The sequence below is a fragment of the Peromyscus maniculatus genome, chromosome 19, assembly GCF_049852395.1.
Source record: "Peromyscus maniculatus bairdii isolate BWxNUB_F1_BW_parent chromosome 19, HU_Pman_BW_mat_3.1, whole genome shotgun sequence".
NCBI classification, from domain to species: domain Eukaryota; kingdom Metazoa; phylum Chordata; class Mammalia; order Rodentia; family Cricetidae; genus Peromyscus; species Peromyscus maniculatus.
In genome coordinates this window covers 58,313,598-58,338,338 of record NC_134870.1, presented here as the reverse complement: position 1 = coordinate 58,338,338, position 24,741 = coordinate 58,313,598, and the positions used below count along the sequence as shown (strand labels likewise).

At 45.8% G+C, this 24,741-nt stretch overlaps 1 protein-coding gene across 2 annotated transcripts in view; it reads right to left on the bottom strand.

Annotated features, from left to right (window-relative positions):
- Positions 1 to 24,741, bottom strand: part of Gnal (G protein subunit alpha L) — a 131,351-nt gene that overhangs the window by 92,903 nt on the left and 13,707 nt on the right. The window contains exons 1-4 of one of the 2 annotated variants that reach the window (XM_006970064.4): positions 2,114 to 2,728; positions 1,778 to 1,850; positions 711 to 765; positions 440 to 559 (exon numbers count right to left, since the gene is read on the bottom strand). In XM_006970064.4, the coding sequence (XP_006970126.1) occupies positions 440 to 559; positions 711 to 765; positions 1,778 to 1,850; positions 2,114 to 2,258 (393 nt within the window). In that variant the 5' untranslated portion in view covers positions 2,259 to 2,728. Of the gene's footprint in view, positions 1 to 439; positions 560 to 710; positions 766 to 1,777; positions 1,851 to 2,113; positions 2,729 to 24,741 lie in introns of those variants that run through there. The other variant, XM_006970063.4, reaches the window with a different exon arrangement.

Below are 24,741 nucleotides of genomic sequence, written 5' to 3'. Positions count from 1 at the left end.
CACAGAATGCTGGTCCATTACTCACAACATGCACTCTCTTGTCTTGTGCTCAGATGGACACAGAGTCTAAGAGAAAACTGAATTCTGTTTTTCTTTTTCTTCTTCTGTTATTCCCACAAAGGCAGTTACGTGCCACAAGCTTTTCTATCTGCTCATGTAGTTTATGTTTCCGTCATATGTGGCAATGCTTTGAAAACATACCAGGAAAAGCAGCGCCAACATTTCTAAAAGACCAGCTGCCTCCCTGATGATCAGCCACCCAGGCATCCATAGAGGCATTTCGAACAATCCCACTGTCTTTACTATTTTTAACAAGCACAAAAGAAGCATCTGTAGGGCTAGATTTTAGACAATCATGCTGCTTTTCAGTAAGGAATGACCCATTCCTACTGAATGGGTCCACCTCTCATGTAAAATGTTTGAGGAAAAATGTTCTTACCTGGGAATATTCAAAGTCGGTGATAGGGGCTATGCTCTTGATATAATCAGACCGAAACTGGTTTTCAGGGTTGGCCAGTGGAACTGGAGGTATTATAGTACTCATTGCTGAAACGATTGTCTAAAATAGGATGAAGGGGGGAGAAAAACCAACAGAGAGATATAACATGTAAAGGTCCCATGAAAGGTAATCAGAAATACATACTTTGTTTACACAATCTAAGTCTAGCCTACTCAACACTTCAGGTGAATTAACATTAGGGGGGGCTTACCACGATAGCATCTTTGACATTTTTCCTGATGTCCAGAATTTTCTGCTTCTTTTCCCTGCATTGAAAGAGAGTTGTTATTAATTTCATTCACGATAGAACCCAATAAAGATTTTAAATAAAAAAAAAAGATTTTAAATTTCCAGTGTCTGTAGCGTCAGGTAGACTGGGTTCACCAGAGGTCAGTATCGACTTCCAAGGCATCTATTAAGCTTTTATCTCACAAATGAGAACACAGCCAGTCCCCCACCCCTTCCAATCTGTGCCCAAAACAAATTGAATGCACCTGCGTTAAAATCTACACCCTCAAACAAACATCAAGGCCACATAGTCACAATTATGATGGATATAGCAGACAAATACAACTACAGTTATACTCATAACTGTATATACTTATATTCATAGTTATAAACTGAAGTAGATGTAAGCGGGTTGTACTGTAGAGAGACGGTGTACTAAGATATCGTTAGGCTTCATATAGGCGATTCTACATTGGTGAACTCAATCAACTGAGGATCAAAAAACATTTGGCAGAAAAAAACTGTATGCGCACTGAATGTGTTCAGGCATTTTCTTTCCTTGTGATTATTTCCTAAACTATCCAACACGATACAGTCACAGCTTTTATTAACATGTTGCAGTAGGCACTATGAATCATCCAGAGAAGAGGAGATATGAAGTAAATTGAAAGATGTTCATAGGTATTTTGCAACTACTACACCATTTTATGCAACAGATTCTAATATGTTAGGCTCCTGAGAGACCTCCCCTTCAGATACTAACGGGTAAAGGATCAATGTATTGGCTGAAAGTTCAGCGCCATACCTATATTAGAGACCAGTTCTCCCAAGAATTCCTAACAAATTGTATTTCGGCAAGCTGTTTACTTTTTAAACTAGACATCGCCAAGGAAGGGTTTGCCTACATGGAGGAAATTCTATGCTAGATTTCCACCTCCCGGCCACCCCAATCTACTCCGTTATCAAAAGAACTGTGTGGAGAAAGTACTTCTGAGAAAAGATGCGACTGACACAGAATTTAGAAACCGAATCCAAATTGGGTATCCTTACTCAGGGTTGAAGCCGTTGACGTGCAGAATCCTCATCTGTTTGACGATGGTGCTTTTCCCTGACTCACCAGCCCCTGGAACAAACAGAAAGAAGGTGGTCATCTGTGTCCTCCTATCGGGCCATACCTGTCACTACCCAATGTGTTCTTTCCTTACGTGGGGTCTTTCGAGTACACCCCAGATATGGCTCGCAGTAAGTAGTTCGCCCTGGCTAAGTTCCAGCGCCCGGTGGTGCGCACCCCGGTTTGGCTGGGCCGGTGGCTGTGAGCCCCAGAACGTGCGCTCCTGGACACAGGGAGCTGTCGGGGGTCAGAGCGACCACGCACCCTGGCCTTACCCAGAAGCAGCAGGCGGTGAGTCGCTTTGTAAGCCAGGCGCTCCTTCTGCAGCTGCTTCTCGATCTTTTTGTTGGCCTCGCGGCGTTCTTTTTCATCCACGCCCTGATCCTCCGCGGTCTTGCTGCTGTTGCCCAAACACCCCATGCCTGCTGGCTCGCACTCCCGTCAGGCAAGTAGGAAGACGCACGAGAGCCAGCGAGAACCCGAGGTGTGCACTCCCCGCGACCGCTTCTCCACTCCCCGATGCTGAAAGAGACAGCCTGGTCTCCCGGGGATGTGCGATGATCGCACCGGCTTCTCCCCCCCCTGCGCCCACCGCACGCTCCCGGCTAACGGCGCCGGGAGGCAGGCGCGCCCAGGGAAACGCTCCTTAAAGGCAGGTCGTCTTAGGAACCTGCTGGGGAAACAGCGCACAGCGCGCGGAGCCCCGGGCGCAGGGCTCTGCTGGAGGCAGCCGGGTGGCGCTGTGCCCGGGCCCCGCCTCCGCCCGCCTCAGCACCGCCCCTCCGAGATGCCGAGGGGGTGGCGCGTAACCGAAAAGCGGGGTCCTGCCTGCGCAGTGGCTAAGCGCAGCGTAGAGGGCCAGAGCTCGCACCAAAGGGTCCCCACAGAGCGGCTGTGGCCACCCACGTGGCTGACTTGTTTCAAAGTCTGACGTGTGCGCCCCCTGCGGGTCCTGCTCCCCTGGAAGGAGGGGCGGGGGAGAAGGAGAAGGGGGGAGGTAGGGGAGAGACAACAGTAGGAGTTGGCTTGGGGGTCTCAGAGCAGCGTTTCTCTAACCCAGTGAGTCAGAGAAGGGACAAGGGGTGCTTACACGCTGGCCGGTGTGGCTTCCTTGCACCCAGTGTCCCCCAGTGCATCTGGGCACGTGCTCCTCGCTCTCCCCCGACGCCTCCTTGCTCCTAAGCGAGCGGGGACTTGGGATCATGCATATTCTATCAGGGAGGAGGATCGCTGGGAGGCTCAGCAGTCACATCGCTTTTGCTCTCTTCAGCTTCTAGACTATTCCAGCTCGCCCCCGCTACCACCTTTCCAGCCCATCTTCACCTCCAGCCCCCGTTTTTTTTTTTCTCAGCAGTTTTGTCGAACAGTTCCACTGCTTTTCTAGAACACACCGTGGTTTTGAATCTGACCTTAGAGCAGAGGGACGGATGAGGACAGGAGACTAGCACCTGCTGGTCCTTTATTGTGACTAAAAACGAGAGCCCTTACTTAGCTCTGCTAACCTCTGCACTTTGTGTTCACAGTGTAAGAGTAGGGGATGAGGAGGGCAAAAGAGGTGACCGAGCCCGGGTATTGGATTCCAGCACCAAGACGCGGAGGTGAAAAGGAGTCCTAGGGACCATGGGAAGTTGATGGTTCCCAACTTGGCAACAACTAGGTTGTGAGCAGGAAGTCATAAACCTTTGCTTGGAGCGTGTGTGTGTGTGTGTGTGTGTGTGTGTGTGTGTGTGTGTGTGTGTGTGTGTCTCCAGACGCCACATTTCCCCTGCTATCAGCATGACCTGGCCTGTGCCCCAGAGAGTAGACACAGACTGTGTTACTTTATCCCACAGTCAGACCATGCCCTCCTGGCCCCTTCCCTTAGGCCTGTCTCATCTCTTCTGGTTTCCTCAGCTCTATCCACTTGCTCCAATCTCCTCTCTCTCCCTCCCTCTCTCCTGGTGGGCCCGTTTTCCTAAAGCATGCAAACATGCACCCACACTGCCCATTGCAAACGAAGACCTTCGGTTCCCTCTCCTTGGTTCAACCAATCTTCCTTCCTCCAGGGCTCGCTCCAGCCCTGCTTGTCTCTCCTTCCTCCTGAAACTTCAACCCCAGGTAGCCTGACAGTGAGTGGCCTGAGCTCCTACACTGAGGATATCAGGATCACCAGTAGATTTGGGCATTTCTGGTCTCTGTGCTCTTCGCAAAGCCAGTCCGGCGCTCTCCTTGAATCTTGGCCTTTAGCACGCCACCCTCTGAGTGTTGGATCTCAGCTTACCCTTTCTCCCCAGACACAACTGCCCATTGTGCCTATCCACACCTCCAACCTACTCCTTCAAACCCTGTACTTTCCACGGATTTGCCAAGCCACGAGGCATGGGAGTGACCCCGGTTGGTTTTTCTCTTGCAAAACACGAAAAGTTGCTGTGTCCTGCTGGATGTTTCTTAAATACATGTCCCATCCTCTACCGCTCCTCCGCCACCACGATGGGCTCTGGTCACCCATTCCAAGCACAGTTTCAGCAGTACAGGCCAGTTTCCATTGTCTCTCGTCTATTCAAAGAATTATTTATTCAACACTGCCTGAGTAGTGTTACCTTCACATTGCTATTCTTAGTCACCCCCACTCCACACACACACAAACTCCTTCCCTGGTTCTTCTAGACCCTCCGACTTCACCATGTTCCCTTACCCCGCCCCTCCTTCCTAACCAGGTGCATTGTCGCTTTGCTCTGGGGAGCAGCTGTGGTTCCTTCTTGGGGCCAGGCCTGCCTCGCTGTCTCTCTTGTAGCCGCACTGGATTAGTAAGGGTTCTCTGGAAGAACAGACCTGACACGGTGAATATATTTTACGGCAGGTTTATTAGAATGGCTCACACGACATGGTCCGGGTGGTGTGACAATGGGTAGCCTGGTGGTGAGAGGCCGAGAATCTATTAGCTGCTCAGTCCATGAGACTGGAGGTCTCCGCAGTCCCACTCATGTGCTGGAGACCTGGAGGATTCCTGGAGCGCTGCCGGTCTTCGGTTTATTTTAGGAGGTTGACAGAGCTTGTTCTAATAGCAGCGAAGGAAAGCTTCAGGAACAGGATTAATAGACTTGTCAGTGAGAGTGAAGACAAGCAGGCTGGGAGCGAAGCTCTCCTCTTCCAGTCCTTTCATCTGAGCTGCCTCCTGCAGGAGCCGCCCACATTAGGGTGGGTCTTCCCGCTTCAAACAATGTGATCAAGAAAGCCCCCCCACAGGAGTGCCCAATGGCTTGCTGTCTTAGGTGATTCCAGATCCAGTCAAGCTGACAACCAAAATTAGCCATCACACATACCTAGAAACCCCCTTTCACATCTCACAGAGCCCAGGCTTCTCCTTCGTCTCATCTATCACACTGCATGCAGTGGCTTTTTTCCGGCTGCACTGTAGCTCCATTAGATAGTAGACGCCTTGAGGGCCAAGCTGGGTACCTCCTCCACCAGGACTGGGAATACTGCTGAATGGGAGAAGAATTGACAAAACCAGAGACAATTCCTAGTCAAAGCATGGGCTGCTGTGACAGGGGTTTCACGGCCAACTTTTAAATTCATAACACATTTCTCTAGTGTAGCATCTTATTGAAAAGAAGAATACTTTTTTTCTAAAGAGCCAAAGCCACAACTTCCCTGCATAGGTAGACATAAACATATTCCATTTTGAACTCCATTAAAAGTCCCGAGTCTACAGAAGACTGTCTAGCGCGGTCACCACATTTGTGAGTGTGCTAACACATGTATCAACCCAGGAGATACTACATCTATTAGGGCAGGCAGAAAGCGAGGGTAGAATCCGAAAGCACAGAATAGTGTGAGTAGATGTGTAAGGATCTGTCAATCCTAAAATGCCAAGATATCCATACATTACTAAGAGAGATGGGAACAAAACAGACGTCATAAAAAGTTATAAAGGGGGAATTAGATTAGAAAGCCCCGAAATACTCAGTTACTCTGAAAATATAGTAAAAGTGGGGTTCTGATCAGATATATAAATTAGAATTATAAAATTTAAGGATTAAATACACCGATGTAATGAAAAACCACACTGTACCCAGAAAGTTAGTAGATGATCAATATAATGATCACACATCCATTGGAAAGGTAGCTCCTGGCTTTTGAGTGATGGCTGGTACTGGCCTAAGTCCTGTCGCTAGGAAAAAGTTTTAGTGCAAAATAGGAATTATTAGCACCACCATTTTTCGTGCTCAGAGTGGCGACTTAGAAGGGTGAGTGACTGGCTCACAATCTGCCCAATACAACCTATGGTGTGTGGCAGCACACTGTGCTAATTTACAGACTCCATAGTCTAAACCGGGAAAGTGTCTGTTTTGTTTGGTGATTTCAGTGAAAATGTGAAAAATGCAAAGCCCATCTCAGCCTGTTAGTAGGCAGGAACTCAAAGGTTCCTCTCCCTTCCTTCCTTCCTTCCTTCCTTCCTTCCTTCCTTCCTTCCTTCCTCCCTCCCTCCCTCCCTCCCTCTTTTCTTTCCTCCTTTCCTTTCTCTTCCTTCCTTCTTTCCTTCCTTCCTCCCTCCCTCCCTCCCCCCCTCTCCCTTCTTTGTCTTTGGAATCAAGCCCAGAGACTTGTACATGCAAGAGTTCTACTACTGAGTTACATCCCTGGCTCCCAAACTTCAAAAAATTTAAAATCAATAATCTGCGGTTTGCTATTATAGCCTGGAAAAACCGATCCTCATCCATGTTTCCAAATTTTGAATTAGAACCCAGAATACTCATTGGCTTATCCGGAGTTACAGGGAAGAACTGTAGGGTAACTCAGAAAACTGATATGTAGCCCCGGCAAGGAAAGCATCTGTTGCTAGGCAACCTGAACAAGGCAGCGCTAGGAGGCTGCCCAGGCAGAGCACTTAAACCAGCAGGGTCTGAGGGCTGATCCACGAGCCTCACCGGCAGAGGGCAACAGCAGATGTGATCAGGGAAAAGAGCAAGAGAGCAAGGCTCTGGAACATGGAGCGCATGGCGTTTGAGGTCTGAAGACAAGGTGTAACAAAGGGGAGTTTCCCTCACTACTGAGGAGAAAGACAGGCAGAGGGTTTCAAAACTCTGATTTAAATCTCTTACATTTTAGTTTTGAGAAATTAAAATAATGACTTGAAAGTCTCCATCTGCTTCAAACACTGAAGAGAATGACAGCTTCTTTCTCATGAGCTGGAAATGAAGTCCAGGGTAGCAAGAAGGGATCGTACCTTCCCATTATCAGGCAGTTCAAAAAAATTTAATTAACCAGGAGATGAAAAACGTTCAGGACGGGTTGTTTCAATTAGCGGCAGCCCTAGAGTCAGGAAACGGGAACAAATCTGAAAAAATGAGTCAAGTGACGCATCCCGAGAGATGTCAGGCACTAAAGGTGAGTGGAAACATTTAGCTTGTTCTTCTGTTGTGTTGGTACTTTTCATGATGTTCAAGACTAAAACTGCAGCAAGACCTTTGGTGTGGGTTCATCAAATGTCCTAAAAGAAGCACAGAGCAATTGTGAGCGCCAAGGAGCAAGAACCATGTTTGGAGACGCTCACAGCTGCAGCCAGAGAGCAGCTCACACACAAACTGGGCCATGTGGTAGCACAGGGTGTCACAGGCAGGGGTCCTTGCATGACAAATGGCACAATCGTCTGCTGTTTTATCTCACCACTTAGTGTCTTGGTGGAAATAGGCTGTGGCTCATTTTTAGCAGCCTAGATTATTAGATCACTATGACCTAATTATAACGCATGGAAAGTATTATGGTACATTTCAACATTTTTTTTTAAAACAGAGAAGCAGATAAATAGCTTCAAGTTTCCTTTTCTGTACATACTCTGAGATCAAATATTTTCAAATTTATTGAAATCACATGTCTTCCCCTTTTCCTTACTCCTGCAACAAAAGTAACATGAAGTAGCTGTGAGAGGTGCCATCCACAAAGAATCAGAAACCGACGGTTTTAAAAACCAAAAAGCAGCCCATCATCAGGGAGAGGATGCTAAATGTCACCAACTCCTCTTTGTGTCCAAAGCACAGGATTTCAATGTCCCTGTTCAAATATTAGCCATGGCACAGAGTTTAACAACTGTATATGGCAGGAGGCAGGAGGCAGGAGACCGCCAGACACATTAAAAAACAAACTCAAACAAAACAACAAAAATATCCTATGTGCCATAAGAGGGAATTTCCAGACAGAATGGAAACATCAATGCTTTCAATCCAGAAATCCCGTGAAAGCCACCAAACTCAACTAGGCTCTGTCACATCTGAATAAGTGTCTTCTGAAAGCCCATGTGTTAGTAAAGACTGTTCCAGCCCCTGGCACTATTGAAACGTGGAGCCTAGTGGGCAAAAGAGTGTGTCTTCTGGTCACTGAAGGTATGCCCTCAAAGGGGATAGTGAGACTCTAGCTTCCTTCTCTTTCACATCTTGGCTGTGTGTGTGTGTGTGTGTGTGTGTGTGTGAGTGGTGTGGTGTGGATTTATTGTTGTCGAGTGGTGCCCTCAGTGCAGTGAGACATTGATGGCCTAAACCATTCACAGCTGTGTGAAAGGAAAACTGAGACACACTTGGTGCGTGGCTGGGCCTTGAGATTATAAGATTGGGTGAAATAATATCCCTGACTTCCGATACCATAATAGTCTAGTTAAGCAGACTAGACCTGGCATCGGGTTCTATGATTTCTATCCAGATTCCAGTGGGAACACATAGGGATAGGTGTGGTCAATTCTAAAAGTACAGAAAACAAAGTCCTTGCTTTCCTAGAGAAACTTCCACTAGCCTGTGTGAGTCATTGTTCACTTCAAGTTTTAAAAAGACAGCAAAAGGGGGCTGACTTCCCGCACGTTATTTGAGTCTCGCAAGATGCACATTATCACCCACAGTTCCTCTGAAAGTAACATGAGGGACTGGGCAAGGGGGAGAGCCTCACTCCCAGGAGGACCCGGAACCCCCCTCCTTACAGACTGCAGAGAACCACACCATTTCTTTCCCCCTGTTACAGAATGAACATTGAATAAGCCTACCTCCCTTCCCACTCATTAGGGAGATTAATCTGCATATAATGAGTGCTGAATTAATTATCTCTCTGCCCAGTTGCCTTAGCAACTGGTTTCTTTTAGAATTTGGTTTAGTTACAGAGTTTAAAGCCACCATATTCCTCATGATAGAATATGAAATCAAACAGAGGATAAATGTATTTTATCCTAGCTGTCAACTATGGGCACTCAGTGTCCTAAAACTCAGTATCCTAAAACTTGCAGGGCGATTGGCAAAGAACAAGCGGGAGAGAGCTTAATGCTCGTCTGTGCATTATAGAGTTCACTCATTGATGCTTTACATTTCATGCTTTGCATTTCTTTCTGAGAATTTAAACCAGAACGAGGGCTGGGGGTGTGGCTTAGAGACAGAAGACTTGCTTGTATGAGACTGGGAGTTCAAGCCGTATGTAGCACTAGAAAAAACAAAGAGAAAGAGAATAAAAGGAGAAAAATAAACCAACCACGGTTGACATCCAAGAGGGATTCTCTCATTCCAGAAAAGTCCTAAACGAAGGTAGGCAAGCCATAGGATGAGCAAATGCAGAAGTGTGTGACCCTGTGATTGACAGGAAGAAACAGCGGACAAATACGGGACGGGAGGAGAAAAACCAAAACCAAAACCAAAACACAGGGATGGATGGGGATCATAGAACAGGATGGGGCCATGCTCATGGCTCGGTTGGCTCAGGCCTCTGCAAGCCTGTGTGCCTCTGTGTGTATTGTCTGCTGAGAAAGGCAGGAAGTTAAGATTTCCCTGTAGTCGCAGGCATGCTCATGTGGAAGAGAGGATCCTCTTTGGAGTGACAGCCCAGATTTGTGGTTTCAGGAGAGTGTCTTTCCTTTTGAGCAGGGTCTCACAGGTAAGGAGGGAGAAGGGGCATCTCATGCACCTACGCTCAGGTTGCAGCATGACTTGGCTGCACAGTTGGGAGATTTGAACTTCCAGGCTGACAGAGGCAGCTAGCTTCTCTGTCCTGAGCTGCAGCAGGTTCTGGAGGTCCTACCTTCTCCCCATCTCCAGGGATCTGCCCCTGTCTCTGAGGAAGCTTTCCCTGACTCCCTGTCCTGGCTCCTGGGCACTTTCTCAAAACTATCCCTGATCAATGTGGCACGGAAGGGCTCCCTGCTGCTGCTGCCCCTGACACACCCCTACCACGCAGTGGTTTTCTGAGCCTTCCCCACACCTTTATAAATAACTCTTCACTAGATAGCTTGTTATTTCCCTCCAGGGGCTCCATCGAACAGCACCTTCCTGAGCTAATGGCACAGCTTGTGGAAAGGACCTGGTTCTCAGTCCCCAGCTCCTAATTCGTCAGTGCTTTTGTCTAGCTGCAAACTTGTACAACTGTAGATAGTCCTGGCACGTTTTCAGCCTCGGTGGCCTGAGAAGGGAAATGAACCAGTAGACTGGAAAGATGCAAAGCCAGATAAGCAGCCGAGCCTATTGCAGAGAGCCCAAGGCCAGTGGGGGTGGTAAGGGGAACACAACCAAGAGAAGAGAGGTGGGGTAGACGTTTTGTTTGCGAGACTCCAGTGTTGAGAAGTCAGGAGAAAAGGAGATGGCAGATGACTCAAGACTGTTAGAAACTGACTCCAAACAAATACACCCAGTTTAAAGCATGCATTCGTCATTACTGTTTGGAAGAAAGCGGTTTTTCTCACCTGTAGAGACTGTTAGACCACGCACAGTGAGTATGTATGGAAGCCCCCAGGTGACCAGTCAGCAACCAACACATATGCATTTTAAATGTGAAATAATGTCCAGCTTATGGGGATGCTTCAAAAAGACTGGAAGGTTCCCTCTGCACTCCACATCTGCATGCTCTGACGGTTAGCATTTGGAAACACTCTACTTGTCTGTTTTCATAATTACACATTTCCCCGAACTATTTGAGAGGAGGCTGTGACATTCTGCCTCTCTCCATATCACACTCGCTAAGGACAAGAGTCTCTTATATAGCCACAGGTCTCTGTTATCTCATCTGGTCTGTGTCCGAAGCTAGTCAAGGATGCTCTACTTATAGACATGGTCTGAATGTCTCCCCCAGGAAGGCTCATTCTCCTTGGTATGGGTTTGTGAGAGGTGGTAGGGCCTTTAAGAGGTGGAATTTAGTGGAGGGCCATTGGTGGCATAGTCTTTTGAAGGGATTATTAAGCAGTTCTCACGGGACTCCAGTTAGTTTTCACTAGACTGGAGAATTAGAGAAAGCCGCCCTGACTCTCTCTGGTCCCTTACAACTCTCTTTCTCATCCTATAATTTTTTCTTTCCTCACATTCAGAGATGACATTGTGGTATTTGCACTTTCAGCCTTCAAAACTAAAGACTTAAAAGTTTTTTTTTTAAACGACTACACTGGTCTACATCCCATGCACCCTCTTACTTCCTCCCTTATTGCTATGGTTACTTCGAATGCCTGGTCTTTCTCCCGGAATGAGCCCCCCTCTCCCGTACGCCTCTTAGGAGCCTGTCAGACCCCTGATGAGTCCAAGTGAGCCAGAGAACTCCAGCACCTTCCAGTCAGAGTCAGGTGTGCTTCCCTTGGAACCTAAGCGTTACCCATTGAAGGAGCCGTGGGATCACAAGGGTCCTAAGCTGTCCACAGAGTACCTGTGCTACGCAGAATGCAAGCTATTCTATCTTCTCCCAGAGCACGCTGCTCCCTGAGAGGAACTCACTTGAGCTTCCAGTTCCAGAGTGACTGGATTGATTTAACCCATACTCTGTGACCTGACCCATTCACGCAGAGACACACTGCTTCTTTCCCCCAAGTCACCACAGAGCTTCTAGAAAGATATATGTCCTTTGGACAAGTCCTTGGGGATGCTGAGGTCACCTTGTATGTGGGGCTGAAAAGCTCTTCTAGGACAGAGGTGTTTGTAGGGTGGACCAGAATGTCCAGGAATGTGCAGAACCATGTGGACACGTATCTTGAGTGTTTTTTTTTCTTTTTCAGGAAACATATTTCCAAGAGAAAGAAAGCACAGCCATGGGATGATGGGAAGCTGCTGGTGTGTTATGTCTAGTTCAGGTCTCTGGCCCTTCTCCTGTCTAGCTGGGCTCCCACAGAGCAACCCTGCCACCTGCCTTGGCATTCGTCACAGGGAGCACTTGGGGTGTGAAGCAATTCCCTTCACACAGAAGAAGGTGTGACGGTGCTAGCTTACCCTTCTTATGGTTTGATTACAAAATGTCCCATAGACTCCTGGGTTTGAAGACTCAGTCCCTCATTGAGGGCATTTTTTTTTTTTTTTTTCTGTAGAACTTTAGGATGCGGGGGTAGCTGGAAGGGGCGGGTCACAAGGAGCAGGTCTTCAAAGGGTATCTTGTCCCTGCCCCTTCAGGTCTCCCTGTGTCTTTGCTGGTGGTTGTCATGAGCTAAGGGTCTCTGATCCTGTCGCTAAGCTTTCCCCATCAAAGGCCTAGAAACAAAACTAATTAACCACATACCAAAGCCTGTTTAGACATCAAAATAAACTTTTAGTCCCTTAAGTTGATTTTCTCAGGTTATTTGTCACAATGCTAGGCACCTATGATCCCCTCAGATCGAGCATGAACTTGGATGGGGCAGTCACTGGATCACACAAAAGGCCCAGGGGCACGTGGTAGATTGTGAAGTTTGGCGAGAGAGGGTTGTTTCTCTGTGCGACAGCACCACCTTGTGGATGCTTTGAGGGATAACTCATTTGTGAGCCCGGACGTCGAGCATCTCTGGGAACGCAAGATAGAGCAGAAGGCAGAGCAGGAACCCTTCAGGACTCCTCAGCAGACCCTCTTTCCCCTGTCTCCTGCTACTTTCTTCTAAAAAATTAATTATTAATCAAATTATTCCTTGACAATCTCATGTATGTTTATAATACACTCTTCCCATATCCTTTATTTTCCCCCATCAATTCCTCTCCTCCCAGGGAATCCCATCTCTCTCTCTCTCTCTCTTTTTTTTTTCTTTATGACACACTGGATTTAACCAGAGACTCTTAGATATCCACAGGTGTATGAGTAGCTCACCAGTGGCTACTTCCCTAAAGACAAAGACTCCCTCTCCCGCCCTGCCCTAGGCTACCATTAGCACCCTTTGGCATGACCCACAAACCTCTCCTCATCTATGACTGCATGTTTGTGGGCTCAGCTTTGTGCAGATCGTACGAAGGAAACCACAGCTTTTGTGAGTTCACGAGTGCCACAGCTATGCCATGTCCGTAAGACAGCATTCCGGGTCCTTCATGCGCTCTCTTCTACAATGTTCCCTGAGGAGGTGACCCAGCTGTCACTTTTAGGACTGAGCATTCAACATTCACTTTTTCTTAGCACCTTGACCAGCCACGAGTCTCTATATTAACCATCATTTGCTGCAAAGAGAAGTTTCTTTGATCAAGACTGAAGACAGTACTAGTCTGTGGGTATAAGTATAAACATTTAGGAGACAGTTTGACATGCCACTTTAACAAAACAAAAGCCAGAGGTTCATCCCTCATGCTTATGATCTCCTAAGTCATGAGCCCGTGACCAGGTCCACAGTACAAGTCCTGAAGTCCTTTCTATGGAGCAGACCTCAGATCCAATTAAAAAAAATATTTATTTATTACATATACAGTGTTCTGCCTGCATGGATACATGCAGGCCAGAAGAGGGCACCAGATCTCATTACAGATGGTTGTGAGCCACCATGCGGTTGCTGGGAATTGAACCCAACACCTCTGAAGAACAGCCAGTGCTCTTAACCACTGAGCCATCTCTCCAGCCCATTTGATTGTTTATTTATTTTTTATTTTTTTATGCTTTTTTTTTCTTTACAGGAGCTGAGGACCGAACCTAGGGCCTTGCGCTTGCCAGGCAAGTGCTCTACCACTGAGCTAAATCCCCAAACCTCAGATACAATTTTTAAAAGTCAGTTGGTTCACAGCGGCAGAATATTCACAGGAAAAACTTTGTTTTCCTGTGCTTGATCTGAACAACCCCCTTTCTACCCAAACTTGATGGCTCTGAGAGATACAGGTTTCTTTTCATGTTACAGAGCAGGAAATGGAGGCCTGGGTAAAGTCTGTTCCTCAACGTCACGCCGGGAGAATACGGCAGTGCTTGGATTCGAATCTCACTCCTCATTCTTATACACTCACTGTCCCTCCCAGCAGACCACACGACTCTAATGACTGCAGCCTTTTACTTAGGAGGGAATTGTTCCTGCCCGCACCACGTCCCTCACTCCACCTCACCCTTTAAAAAAAAAAGCACATTGTATTTTTTATTAGAATGACATTCACTGTCTTTGGAATCCATGTTTTTTCCTTGTGTTTGGGGCAGGAGCTCTTCCTTCAGCCTGCACTCAGACCAATGGGGGCGGAGCGGGGGATCTTAAATGCTGTTGCTTCTGTACAATTTCCAAATGTGAAGTTTGTAGCTTTAACCTTTGGTAACAAATACTAATAACACCAGCTTAAGTGCTGACTTGGAATGCTACTTTGTAAGGTTTAGATGTAAACAGCGGAGGCCAGCAGTTTGTGAATTTGTGAGACAAAGCTTCTCTCACTGCGTTTGTTTTTAACTTGGGGGACTACTGCATGCTTTGTGTTAAGTTGTTCTCCTCATTCCTCCTCCAATACCTGTCCCCTTGGTTTTCAATAAAGTGTCCTTGAAACCACAAAGAATAAAAAAATCAGTTGGTTGCCCCTGCAACAGTTTGCTTCTTGTCTGGCAAATTGGTATTGCAGCATACATGGTCCAAAGACAGGAAAGACCATTGCTGATCATCAATCCCCCGCCCCCCCCCCCCCAATAGTAACTTACGGCATTAGGAAGACTAGCCAGCATCAGTTCCAACTCCCAGCTCATTTCAACACAGTTGTGTTTTATTCTACAACCAAGGAATTTGATGTTTTTGACAATATGGTCTTACCATCCAGTTCTGGTAGGCAACCAAAGGCAGTGGCCTTAACCTGCATAGTTGGGGCCTGGGGTGGTGGTGGTGGTGGTTCTGAGTCCATTCTTGACAACTCCTGGGTTCTAAGCCTGATACTAGGATTTTCAATAACCCATGTCTTCTGAGATTGACATTATTCACCCATGCAGCATAGCTCTATTTAAAGTACCCTCTTCCCCCTTTTTTTGAGACAGGGAATCACTATGTAGCCCTGGCTGGCCTCAGACTCAGAGATCTGCCTGCATCTGCCTCCCGGGTGGGTGCTAGGCTTAAAGGTGTGCATCACTATGCCCAGCCCCATTTGAAGTCTTTTTAAAGTAACGTTTTAAAATTAGTTTATAGAGTTGTGGGCTTGTACGTGATTCCTTTGTACATCCTTATTTGGATTGCATCTGTTAGGATTCTGTACATGCGCAGCTCGGGGGTGTCTGGTGCCTTACGTCATCAGCGGGCGACTGTGTCCCCGCCTTAAAAAGCCACACAGGGACCCCCATGCTCTCTCTCTGCGCTTCTCTTGCTTTGTTTCCTCTGCCAGGCCTGGCTCCCCCCCCTCCATTAAAGCTCTATAAACTATATTTGGGTTCTGCTGTGGCCGTGACTCTTCGGCCGACCCACCCGCGCTGTTCATCCTTTCAACATCTCACTGATTAAACCCTACACTCCGTTACTCACCCACCCTCTCTAAACTGTACCACCCTCAGCATCCCTCCCCATTTAAGGTCTCTTCTACTGCCATGTCCCTGTTGTTATTTCCAGGTTGCTACATTCCAAATTGAACAAACAAATCTAAAACAATTGAAGCTATGGCCCACATATAATATGATCTGCATATAAGAGAGAACATGTGGTATTTGATTTTCTGGGCGTGGGTTAGCTCATTCAGTGTGGTATTTTCCAGTTCCATCCATTTCCTCCTTTCCTTTCCTTTCCTTTCCTTTCCTTTCCTTTCCTTTCCTTTCCTTTCCTTTCCTTTCCTTTCCTTTCCTTTCCTTTCCTTTCCTTTCCTTTCCTTTCCTTTTCCTTTCCCTTTCCCTTTCCCTTTCCCTTTCCCTTTCCCTTCCCCTTTCCCCTTTCCCTTCCCCTTTCCCCTTTCCCCTTCTTTCCCCTTTCCCCTTCTTTCCCCTTTCCCCTTCTTTCCCCTTTCCCCTTCTTTCCCCTTCTTTCCCCTTCTTTCCCCTTCTTTCCCCTTCTTTCCCCTTCTTTCCCCTTTCCTCTCCCCTTTCCTCTCCCCTTTCCTCTCCCCTTTCCTCTCCCCTTTCCTCTCCCCTTTCCTTTCCTTTCCTTTCCTTTCCTTTCCTTTCCTTTCCTTTCCTTTCCTTTCCTTTCCTTTCCTTTCCTTTCCTTTCCTTTCCTTTCCTTTCCTTTCCTTTCCTTTCCTTTCCTTTCCTTTCCTTTCCTTTCCTCCCTCCCTCCCCCCTCTCTCTCTTCCTTCCTCCCTTCCTTTCTCTTCCTTTCTCTTCCTTCCTTCATCTCCCTCTCCCTCTCCCTCTCTCTCTCTTTCTCTCTCTTTATTTCTCTTTTTTTGGGGGGTGGTGGTTTGGAGACAGGATTTCCCTGTGTAACAGCCCTGGCCATCCTGGAACTCATGTTATAGACCAGGCTGGCCTTAAACTCACAGAGATCCACCTGCCTCTGCCTCCCGAGTGCTGGGATTAAAGGCGTGCACCACCACTGCCTGGCTTCCATCCATTTTCTTATAGCTTCTATAAGTTCATTCTTCATTACACTGAATAAAATTCTGTGCTGTAAATATACATTTTCATGATCTATGCTTCAGCTGATGGACGTATAAGCCAATTCCATTGGGTGTAGAGCAGCAATGAACACTGATGAATGAGCAAGTGTCTCTATAGTGAGATTTAGCATACACCCAGGAGCAATGTAGCTGGATCATTCTAGGTTTGTGAAAAACCTCCAAATTGATTTCCAAAGTGGTTGCACTACTTTACATCCCATCAGCAGTGACTGGGTGGTCCTTTTCCTACATCCATGCCAGCATCTATTGTCATCTGTATTCTTGGCCATTCAGCCTGGGGTGAGGTGGTTTTGATGTGCATTTCCCTAATAGCTAAGAATGTTGTGAACACATTGAAGTGTTCACTAGCCATTTGTCTTCCTTCTTTTGAGAATTCTGTTTAACTACATAGTCAATTTTCAAGAGGGCAGTTTGCTCTCTTGAAATAAAAAAAATCACTTTATTTTTTAAACATTTTATTTTATGAGCATTGGTGTCTTGCCTGCATGTATGTCTTTGTGAGGGTGTCAGGTCCCCTGAAACTAAGGTTATAGACAGCTGTGAGCTGCCATGTGAGTGCTGAGACTTGAACCCAGGTCCTCTGGAAGAGCAGTCAGTGTGCTCTTAACTGCGGAGCTATCTCTCCAACCCTTCTCTTGAAATTTTTAAAAAGTTCTTTTTATAGTTTAAGCCCTAATTCTCTGTCAGATGTACAGCTGACAAAGATTATTTTTTCTTATTCCATGGTCTTTCTCTTCACTCAGTTCCGTTTCCTATGTTGTCCAGAAACTTTTCAGCTTCTTGGGGTCCAGTTTGCTGAATGTGCTACTGGAGTCCTGTTCACAAAGTGCTGATCTGTGCCTTTATGTCGAAGCACATACTGTGTCCTCTAGCACTTTGGAGCATCAAGTCTTATCTGAGGTTCTTGATCCATTCGGGGCTGTTTTACACAGCGTGAGAGATAAAGATCTGGTTTAGCTCTTGTACATACTGATATCCAGTCTCCTCCATACCATATGTTGAAGATACTGACTTTTCTCTGCCATATATTTTGGCATATTTATTAAAAAATGAGGTAGCTGAAGGTGTATGGACTTACATCCGTGTCCTTTGCTCTGTCCCACTGATCTGTTTGTTCTTGTGACATACACTGTTTCTGTTACTATGGTTTTGTAGTTTGACTTGAAATCAGGTATGGTGGCTCCTTCTACTGCATTCTTCTTGCTCGGGATTGCTTTGGCTATCATCAGTACTTGTGTTCCCATATAAGATTTAAAATGGCCTTTTCTATGTCTGTGAAGAACGGTCCTGGAGCTTTGGTTGGGATTGCTTTTGGTAGGATGGGCATTTTCACAGTATTAATTCTTCTGATCTGTGAGCACAGGAGGTCTGCCCATCCTCCTCTCTTTCTTCAGTATCTCAAAGTTTTCACTATAGAGGTCTTTCACTTTCTTGCTTCCGCGTATCTCCAGATAGCTGATTATTATTATTATTTTTATTGTGGTCCTTGTGAATGGGACTTCTCCCTGGATTCCTTTTTCAGTATGTTTGTCTGTGGTTTATAGGAAGGCAATGGATTATTTGTATGTTGATTTTGTATCTTGCCACTTTGCCGAAAGTGGTTGTCATCTCTAAGAGTTCCTCAGTGCCATCTTCAGAGTCTCCTATGTATGGAATTGTCCACACAAAGAGATATTGGACTTCTTTTTCCATCTGTATTCCTTTTATTTCCTTTTCTTTTCTTAATGCTCTTCCCAAGACTTCAAGCACTGTATTCAACAGGAATAGGGAAAGCGGATACTGTCTTCTTGCTGATATTAGTAGAAATGTTGTGAGTTTTTCTCCATCACACATGATATTGGCTATATGTTTGTCATATAGAACACTTTTATGTTGGTGTGTGCTCCCTCTATGCCTAGCCTCTCTGTGACTTTCATCATGAAGGGATGTTGGATTTGGTCAATGGTCTTTCTATTTCTGTGGACATGACCATGTGATTTTTGTCTTTGAGTACATTTATGTGACAAATTACATTTACTGATTAATTATCCCAAATTTCTGGAATGAAGTCAACTTGACCCTGATGAATAAAGTATTTTGTATCTATGGTCATGAGGCTTTTTTTTTTTTTTTTGTCTTTTACAACAGTGGCTATGATTGGCCTGGAACTTCCTGTGTAGACTAGGCTGGCCTCAGACTCACAGAGGTCTGCTTGCCTCTGCCTAACGTGCACTTGGGATTAAAGATGGACAGCACCATGTACTGCCTACTGTTCCTTTTTTGTTGTGTCTATCTGATGCTAGATTCATTAAAATGAACTCGGGAGCTTCTTTTCATTTTCATTTTCTATTTTATGGAACAGTTTGGTATTAGTTCTTTCAAAGTCTGCTGGAATCCTGCTACAGTGGCTTTGTTTTGTTGTTAGATTTTTGATTATTGCTTCTGTATCATTGATGGCTGTTGCTGGAGGGCTTCTCTCCAGGTTCCACCAAGCCCCACAGTCCCACAATCCACATATAAAATAATCACTCAGACGCTTATATTACTTATAAACTGTATGGCCATGGCAGGCTTCTTGCTAACTGTTCTTTTATCTTAAATTAACCCATTTCTATAAATCTATACCTTGCCACGTGACTGGTGGCTTACCGGCGTCTTTACATGCTGCTTGTCCTGGCGGTGGCTGCAGTGTCTCTCCCCTTCTTCCTGTTTCCCCAATTCTCCTCTCTCCTTGTCCCGCCTATACTTCCTGTCTGGTCACTGGCCATCAGTGTTTTATTTATATAGAGTGATATCCACTGCAGATGGCTGTAGATTTGTTTGAATTATATAATATTTCACATTGTTTTAATTTTTATAGGTCATATGCATTTAGAATTTTATCCATGTCTTTTAGATTTTTCCAATTTAGTGAAATACAGGTTTTTAAGGTATGTCCACGCGACTCTCTGAATTTCCTTGTTATCTGTTATAATGTCTTCTTTTTAATTTCTGATTTTACTAATTTGGATCTTTTCTCTCTTTTTGGCTAATCTAAGGGTTTGCCAACTTTGTTTTTTCAAAGAACCATCTCTTCATTTAATTGATTCTTTTTTTTTTTTTTTACATATTTCACTGATTCTTTGTATTTTTGTTTCCATTTCATTAATTTCTACCTTGATCTTAGTTATCTCTTTGGATTGCTTTTGGATTTTGTTTGTTCTTGGTTTTCCAAAGACTCAAAGTCATTAAGCCATTTACATCATTATTTATTTGAGTTCTTGCTGATTTAAAAATATTATTATTAGTGTGTGTGGGTGTGTATGTTTCGGGGCCTACACGTGTTATGGCATGCATGTGTAAAGTTGAAGACTAATGTTTTTTTTTTGTTTGTTTGTTTTTGTTTTTTCAAGACAAGGTTTCTCTGTGTAGCTTTGTGTCTTTCCTGGGACTCACTTGGTAGCCCAGGCTGGCCTTGAACTCACAGAGATCCGCCTGGCTCTGCCTCCCGAATGTGCTGGGATTAAAGGCGTGAGCCACCACCGCCTGGCCTCCTTCCCCTTTTATGTATATTCCAGAGATCATGTTCAAGTCATCAAACTTGCATGGCAGGCGCTTTATCCGCCGAATCATCTCCCTGGCCCTCTTTGCTCTTTTGACATAAGCACTTAGAGCTATAAACATTCCTCTTAGGGTTGCCTTTTTTTGTGCCCCACAGGTTTGGGATGGTGTGTTTTCATTTCTGTTCCATTCTAAAAAGTTCTAAAATTTCCTACCTGATTTCCTCAGTGACTCAGTCATCATTCAATAATGTGTTGTTCAGTTTCCAGGAAATTGTGTATTTTCTGTAGCTTTTCTTGTTAATATCAAGCTTTATTCTAATTTGGGTAGACAGACTACAAGATGCTATTTTAACCTCATATTTGTTAAGAGTTGATTTGTGTCTTAATATGTGATCTATTTGGAGAAAGTTCCACAAACTGCTGAAAACAATGTGCATTCTTTAGTGTTTGGGTGGAACGGTCTATGTATCTGTTAGCCCATTTGGTCTTTGGTGTCCTCTAATGCCAATTTTTCTCTGTTCACTTTTTGCCTAGATAAGCTATCCATTGGTGAGAGTAGGATATCGAAGTCGCCTACTATTACTGAGTTGGGGCTAATCTGTGACTTAACATCTACTAGTACTTGCTTTATGAAATTAGATGCACCTGTGTTTGGTGTATGTATTTAGAATTACAGTATCATTTTGATGGACTGTTCCCTTGATGAGTATGAAGCGTTCTTATCTTTTCTGTCTAGTTGGGTTTTAAGTCTACTTTGTTAGACATTAGAATAGCCAAGCCTGCTTATTTACTGGCTGCATTTGCTTGGAGTACCACTGTCTAGCCTTTTCTGAGCTGGTGTCCGTCTTCGGTTGCGGTGGTCTGAAGGAGACGTGTTTCCCATAGTCTCGGGTACTTGAATACTTGGTCCCCAGGTGGTAGCACTGTTTGGGGAGGTTTGGGTGGTGCAGTCTTGTTGGAGGTAGTACATCACTGGGGAGGGGTCGGGCTTTGGCATTAAAAGCCTTGCATCATTTCCAGGTCTCTCTGCTCCCCTCTTGCATCTCAGGCTGCGAGCTCTCAGTTTCTCACTCCTGCCACCGTGTCTGCCGAGTGCCACCTCGTGTCCCTGGCATCATGGACTCCTCCCTCTCTAAGTTGCCTTGGCTATGGTGTTTTCTGACAGCAGCAGAGAGGAAATGAATACAAGAATTGCGAGATTACCCTGGAGATCCACTGCCGGTTTTCCTAAAGGAAAGTTTGGCCACACTGGGATAATGTCTGGAAAGTTTGCGCTTAGGATGACTTGTAGGGATGGGTTAGAGAGGCCAAGGGTGGTTACTGTCAGCAGAATCAAGATATCTTCTCTGATGCTACAGCCCCAGGTGAGGCTGCCTCCCCGTAGCCACCCCTGGAAAGGATCTCCAAGAGACAGAGGTTACGTGGACAGGAAACTCCACGATTTGCCACCTGCATGTCAGATTACTGATGTTTGCCCTCCAGGCCTTACTGTTACCTTATAGGAGCCCTAACACGGTGTCTTAGTCAGTGTTCTATTGCTGTGAAGAGACACCATGACCACAGCAACTCTTACAGAGGGAAACACTTAATTGGGGTTGGCTTATAATTCAGAGGTTTACTCCATTATTGTCATGATGGGTAGCATGGTGTCACACAGGGAGACGTGATGCTAGAGAAATAGCTGAGGGTTCTTCATCGGGATCATCAGGCAGCAAGAAGAATAACACTAGGCTTGAGCCCCTGGAACCTCAAAGCCCACCCCCAGTGACCCTCTTCCTCCAACAAGGCCACACCTACTCTAACAAGGCCGCACCTCCTAAGAGCGTCACTCCCTATGGGCCTATGGGGGCCGTGTTCATTCAAACCACCACATGTGGGGTATCTTCACTTCTGAGAAACTATCATCAGGCAAAAAGAGGGAAATGGACATGAATATTAAATAAGCCTGGCCATTAGGCATAGCAGGGCAGATTAGATGAATTGCCTCTGTAAGCAATGTGAGCGTGCCACTCATGAGGCAGTTGATGTTCAGTATGCTGTTGGGGGGAGAACTACGTAGCCGCCCCCTCCACAACAACGAGAATGAAAGGATTATCACCTGGCTGTTACCCCACACTGTTCAACTGGTTCTTTGTAGAATGAAAATTCATCATGACCAAATGCATTTTTCTACACTTCTTGAAAAGCAGGGGAACTCCCTCACCTGTCACAGAAGTCAATGAGATAACTTTATCCCTATCGGTTGAATTTAGGTGCAACCAAGGACAAGGTATTTCATATTTGTTCTAGACGAAACCTTAATGTGATACTTTCCAAGGATAGGAAACCAAAACCAAAACCAAAAGAACCTCAAAATGGCTATTGCTTTAAAAACATGAATATAGTCTACATTTTAATTTTTTTAGTGAGTTCTCCAAAAGATGCCTGAGGGGTGCCAGGCTCTGCTGATCTCTCTAAAAGTGCCCCTTCCGCTACCCCCTGACCACTGGTCCTCTATGCCCACCAGATTTATACTGTACAGTAGTCTCCTCCACTAGTGAGCTCATTTCCTGTCTACTCAGCTAGCTATTGTTAAGTGAGATCTGAAAATATTCAATGAAGAACTCCAGATTTTTATTATTTTATTATATTATTATTACAGTTCTTGATATTACTCACTTATTGTACTTAGTATATGGATTAAAGTTTGTCATAGCGACATATGCATAGAGTAAAGCATAGCGTCTATGGGGCGTGGCTCTATCTTTTGGGCATTGTGGAAAGTCTTGGAACTCGTCCCTCCTGGGATAAAGAGAGCCGCTGAGTGCCACAGGTGGCTACTTCATTTGTCTCCCGCTGAAGGCCATAAGCCCCCGAGGACGAGTCTGTAAGCAGATCTCAGAATCTGGGACATGGGACTACCGAATTCCAATAATGCCTGAGTCAACAGTGAGTACAGGTGTCTGTCTCCACACACACACTGTCTCACACATCAAATGGCTGATCGCTTCATGACAGCCACTCAGTCTTTAGGGCGATGCTGGTTTTGGCTGCATCCCAGCCTTCCTTCCCAGCCTACTTGGAAGCTTGTGGTTTGTCTCCTCCGGCCTGGGAGGTGCAGGGGTGGGTAAGCACTGCTTAATGCGTCTGCTCTGTGGGTCCTGCCCAGGCCTGGCTGGGCTGCTCTGTCCTGCTGTATTGCTTCACTCCTGTGCTGGTGAGATGGACATTTACACATTTCTGCAGGTCACCTACTTCCAGGGACCTCTCTTGCCAGGTGAGAAAGGACAGTGGGCTTTTGGTAAATGTGAGCTCTGACCTATGTTTCTCTTGCTGCCTCTCCGTGGAGACTCCGGACATACTGTCTGCTCCCAGAAGGGCCTATAAAATGCATCTGCTCCAGCAGTCAGGTTTCCACACTGTGGACCAGCACCCTTTCTTACAATGATTCCCTTCCAGGCACCCACAAGAGTTAATCAGAACTCTCTTGTGATGATGTCATACATGCTGCTGACCAGGGAAGAGTAGCTGCTGCCTGCACCCCAGATTAGCTAGCCATGCCCCTAACGCATGTCAGAGGTTTCAAAGGCAAATAACAGCTCCTGAATTCCTCAATGCATTTCTTTCCTTTTGAGAAACATCATGATCTGATAGATGAAATAAATACTCCAGTACATGCTATGGGTACTCAGTACCCATAGAGATTAGAAAACTAGGAAGGGGCTGTAGTGACTAATATGGTTTGTCAACTTCACCGGATCTGGAATCAACTAAAATGCATGCTTCTGGGCATGCTTTCCAGGGATTTTCTTCATCAGATTATTTGAAGTGGGAAGATTCACCCAATGGCCACACAGGTCAAAGCAATGGAAGAGGGAAGCTTTGCACTCTGTCTGCTTGCTTTCATTCCTGCTGGCGAGTTCATCCTTCCTGTTGCTATGGCATCCCTTCACTGACATTAGAACCAATTCTCTGGGATTCCAACACAGCCTGAAGACCAGCAGCTCTCCGGAAGTCCTCCAGGCCTTCAGCACCAGATTGGGTCTGTTGGGATCAGCCTCATGGGCTGGGCAGATACCAGAGTTTCTATATAATGCCTGCATGCGCGCGCGCGCGCGCGCACGCGCGCGCACGCGCACACGCACACACACACACACACACACACACACACACACACACACACACACACGCACACATCATATATTCCTTTATTTCTGTTCCTTTAGAGAAGCCTGACTAATACAGGGGCAACAGGGGAGATTTTGAAGGAAGGGGGATAGAACCCAGGTGATGAAGGAGAAGGGGGAAATAATGGGACAAGAAGGGTTAAATGGGTTGAGGGATCTGAAGGCAGAATAGTGGAGGAAGTTTGGGGAGGGATAACACTAAGGACCTTTGAAAACACTGCTACTGTAGACACCTTGTAAAATACATACACATTTAAAAGGAGTTTAAATGGACTTACCCTATAATTGAGACAATGATAGGCTATTCAATAAAAAGCCTTGTGTTAGGTAGAGGCTACTTCTTTTTGAGTTGTTGGTTGTTTTTTACTCTTTTGGGGGGTCCACCACCCAGCTCCCAAATAAATCACACATGGAGGCTTATCCTTACTTATAAATGCCTGGCCTTGGCTTGGCTTGTTTCTAGCCAGCTTTCCTTAACTTAAATTATCCTGTCAATCTTTTGCCTCTGGGCTTTTCCTTT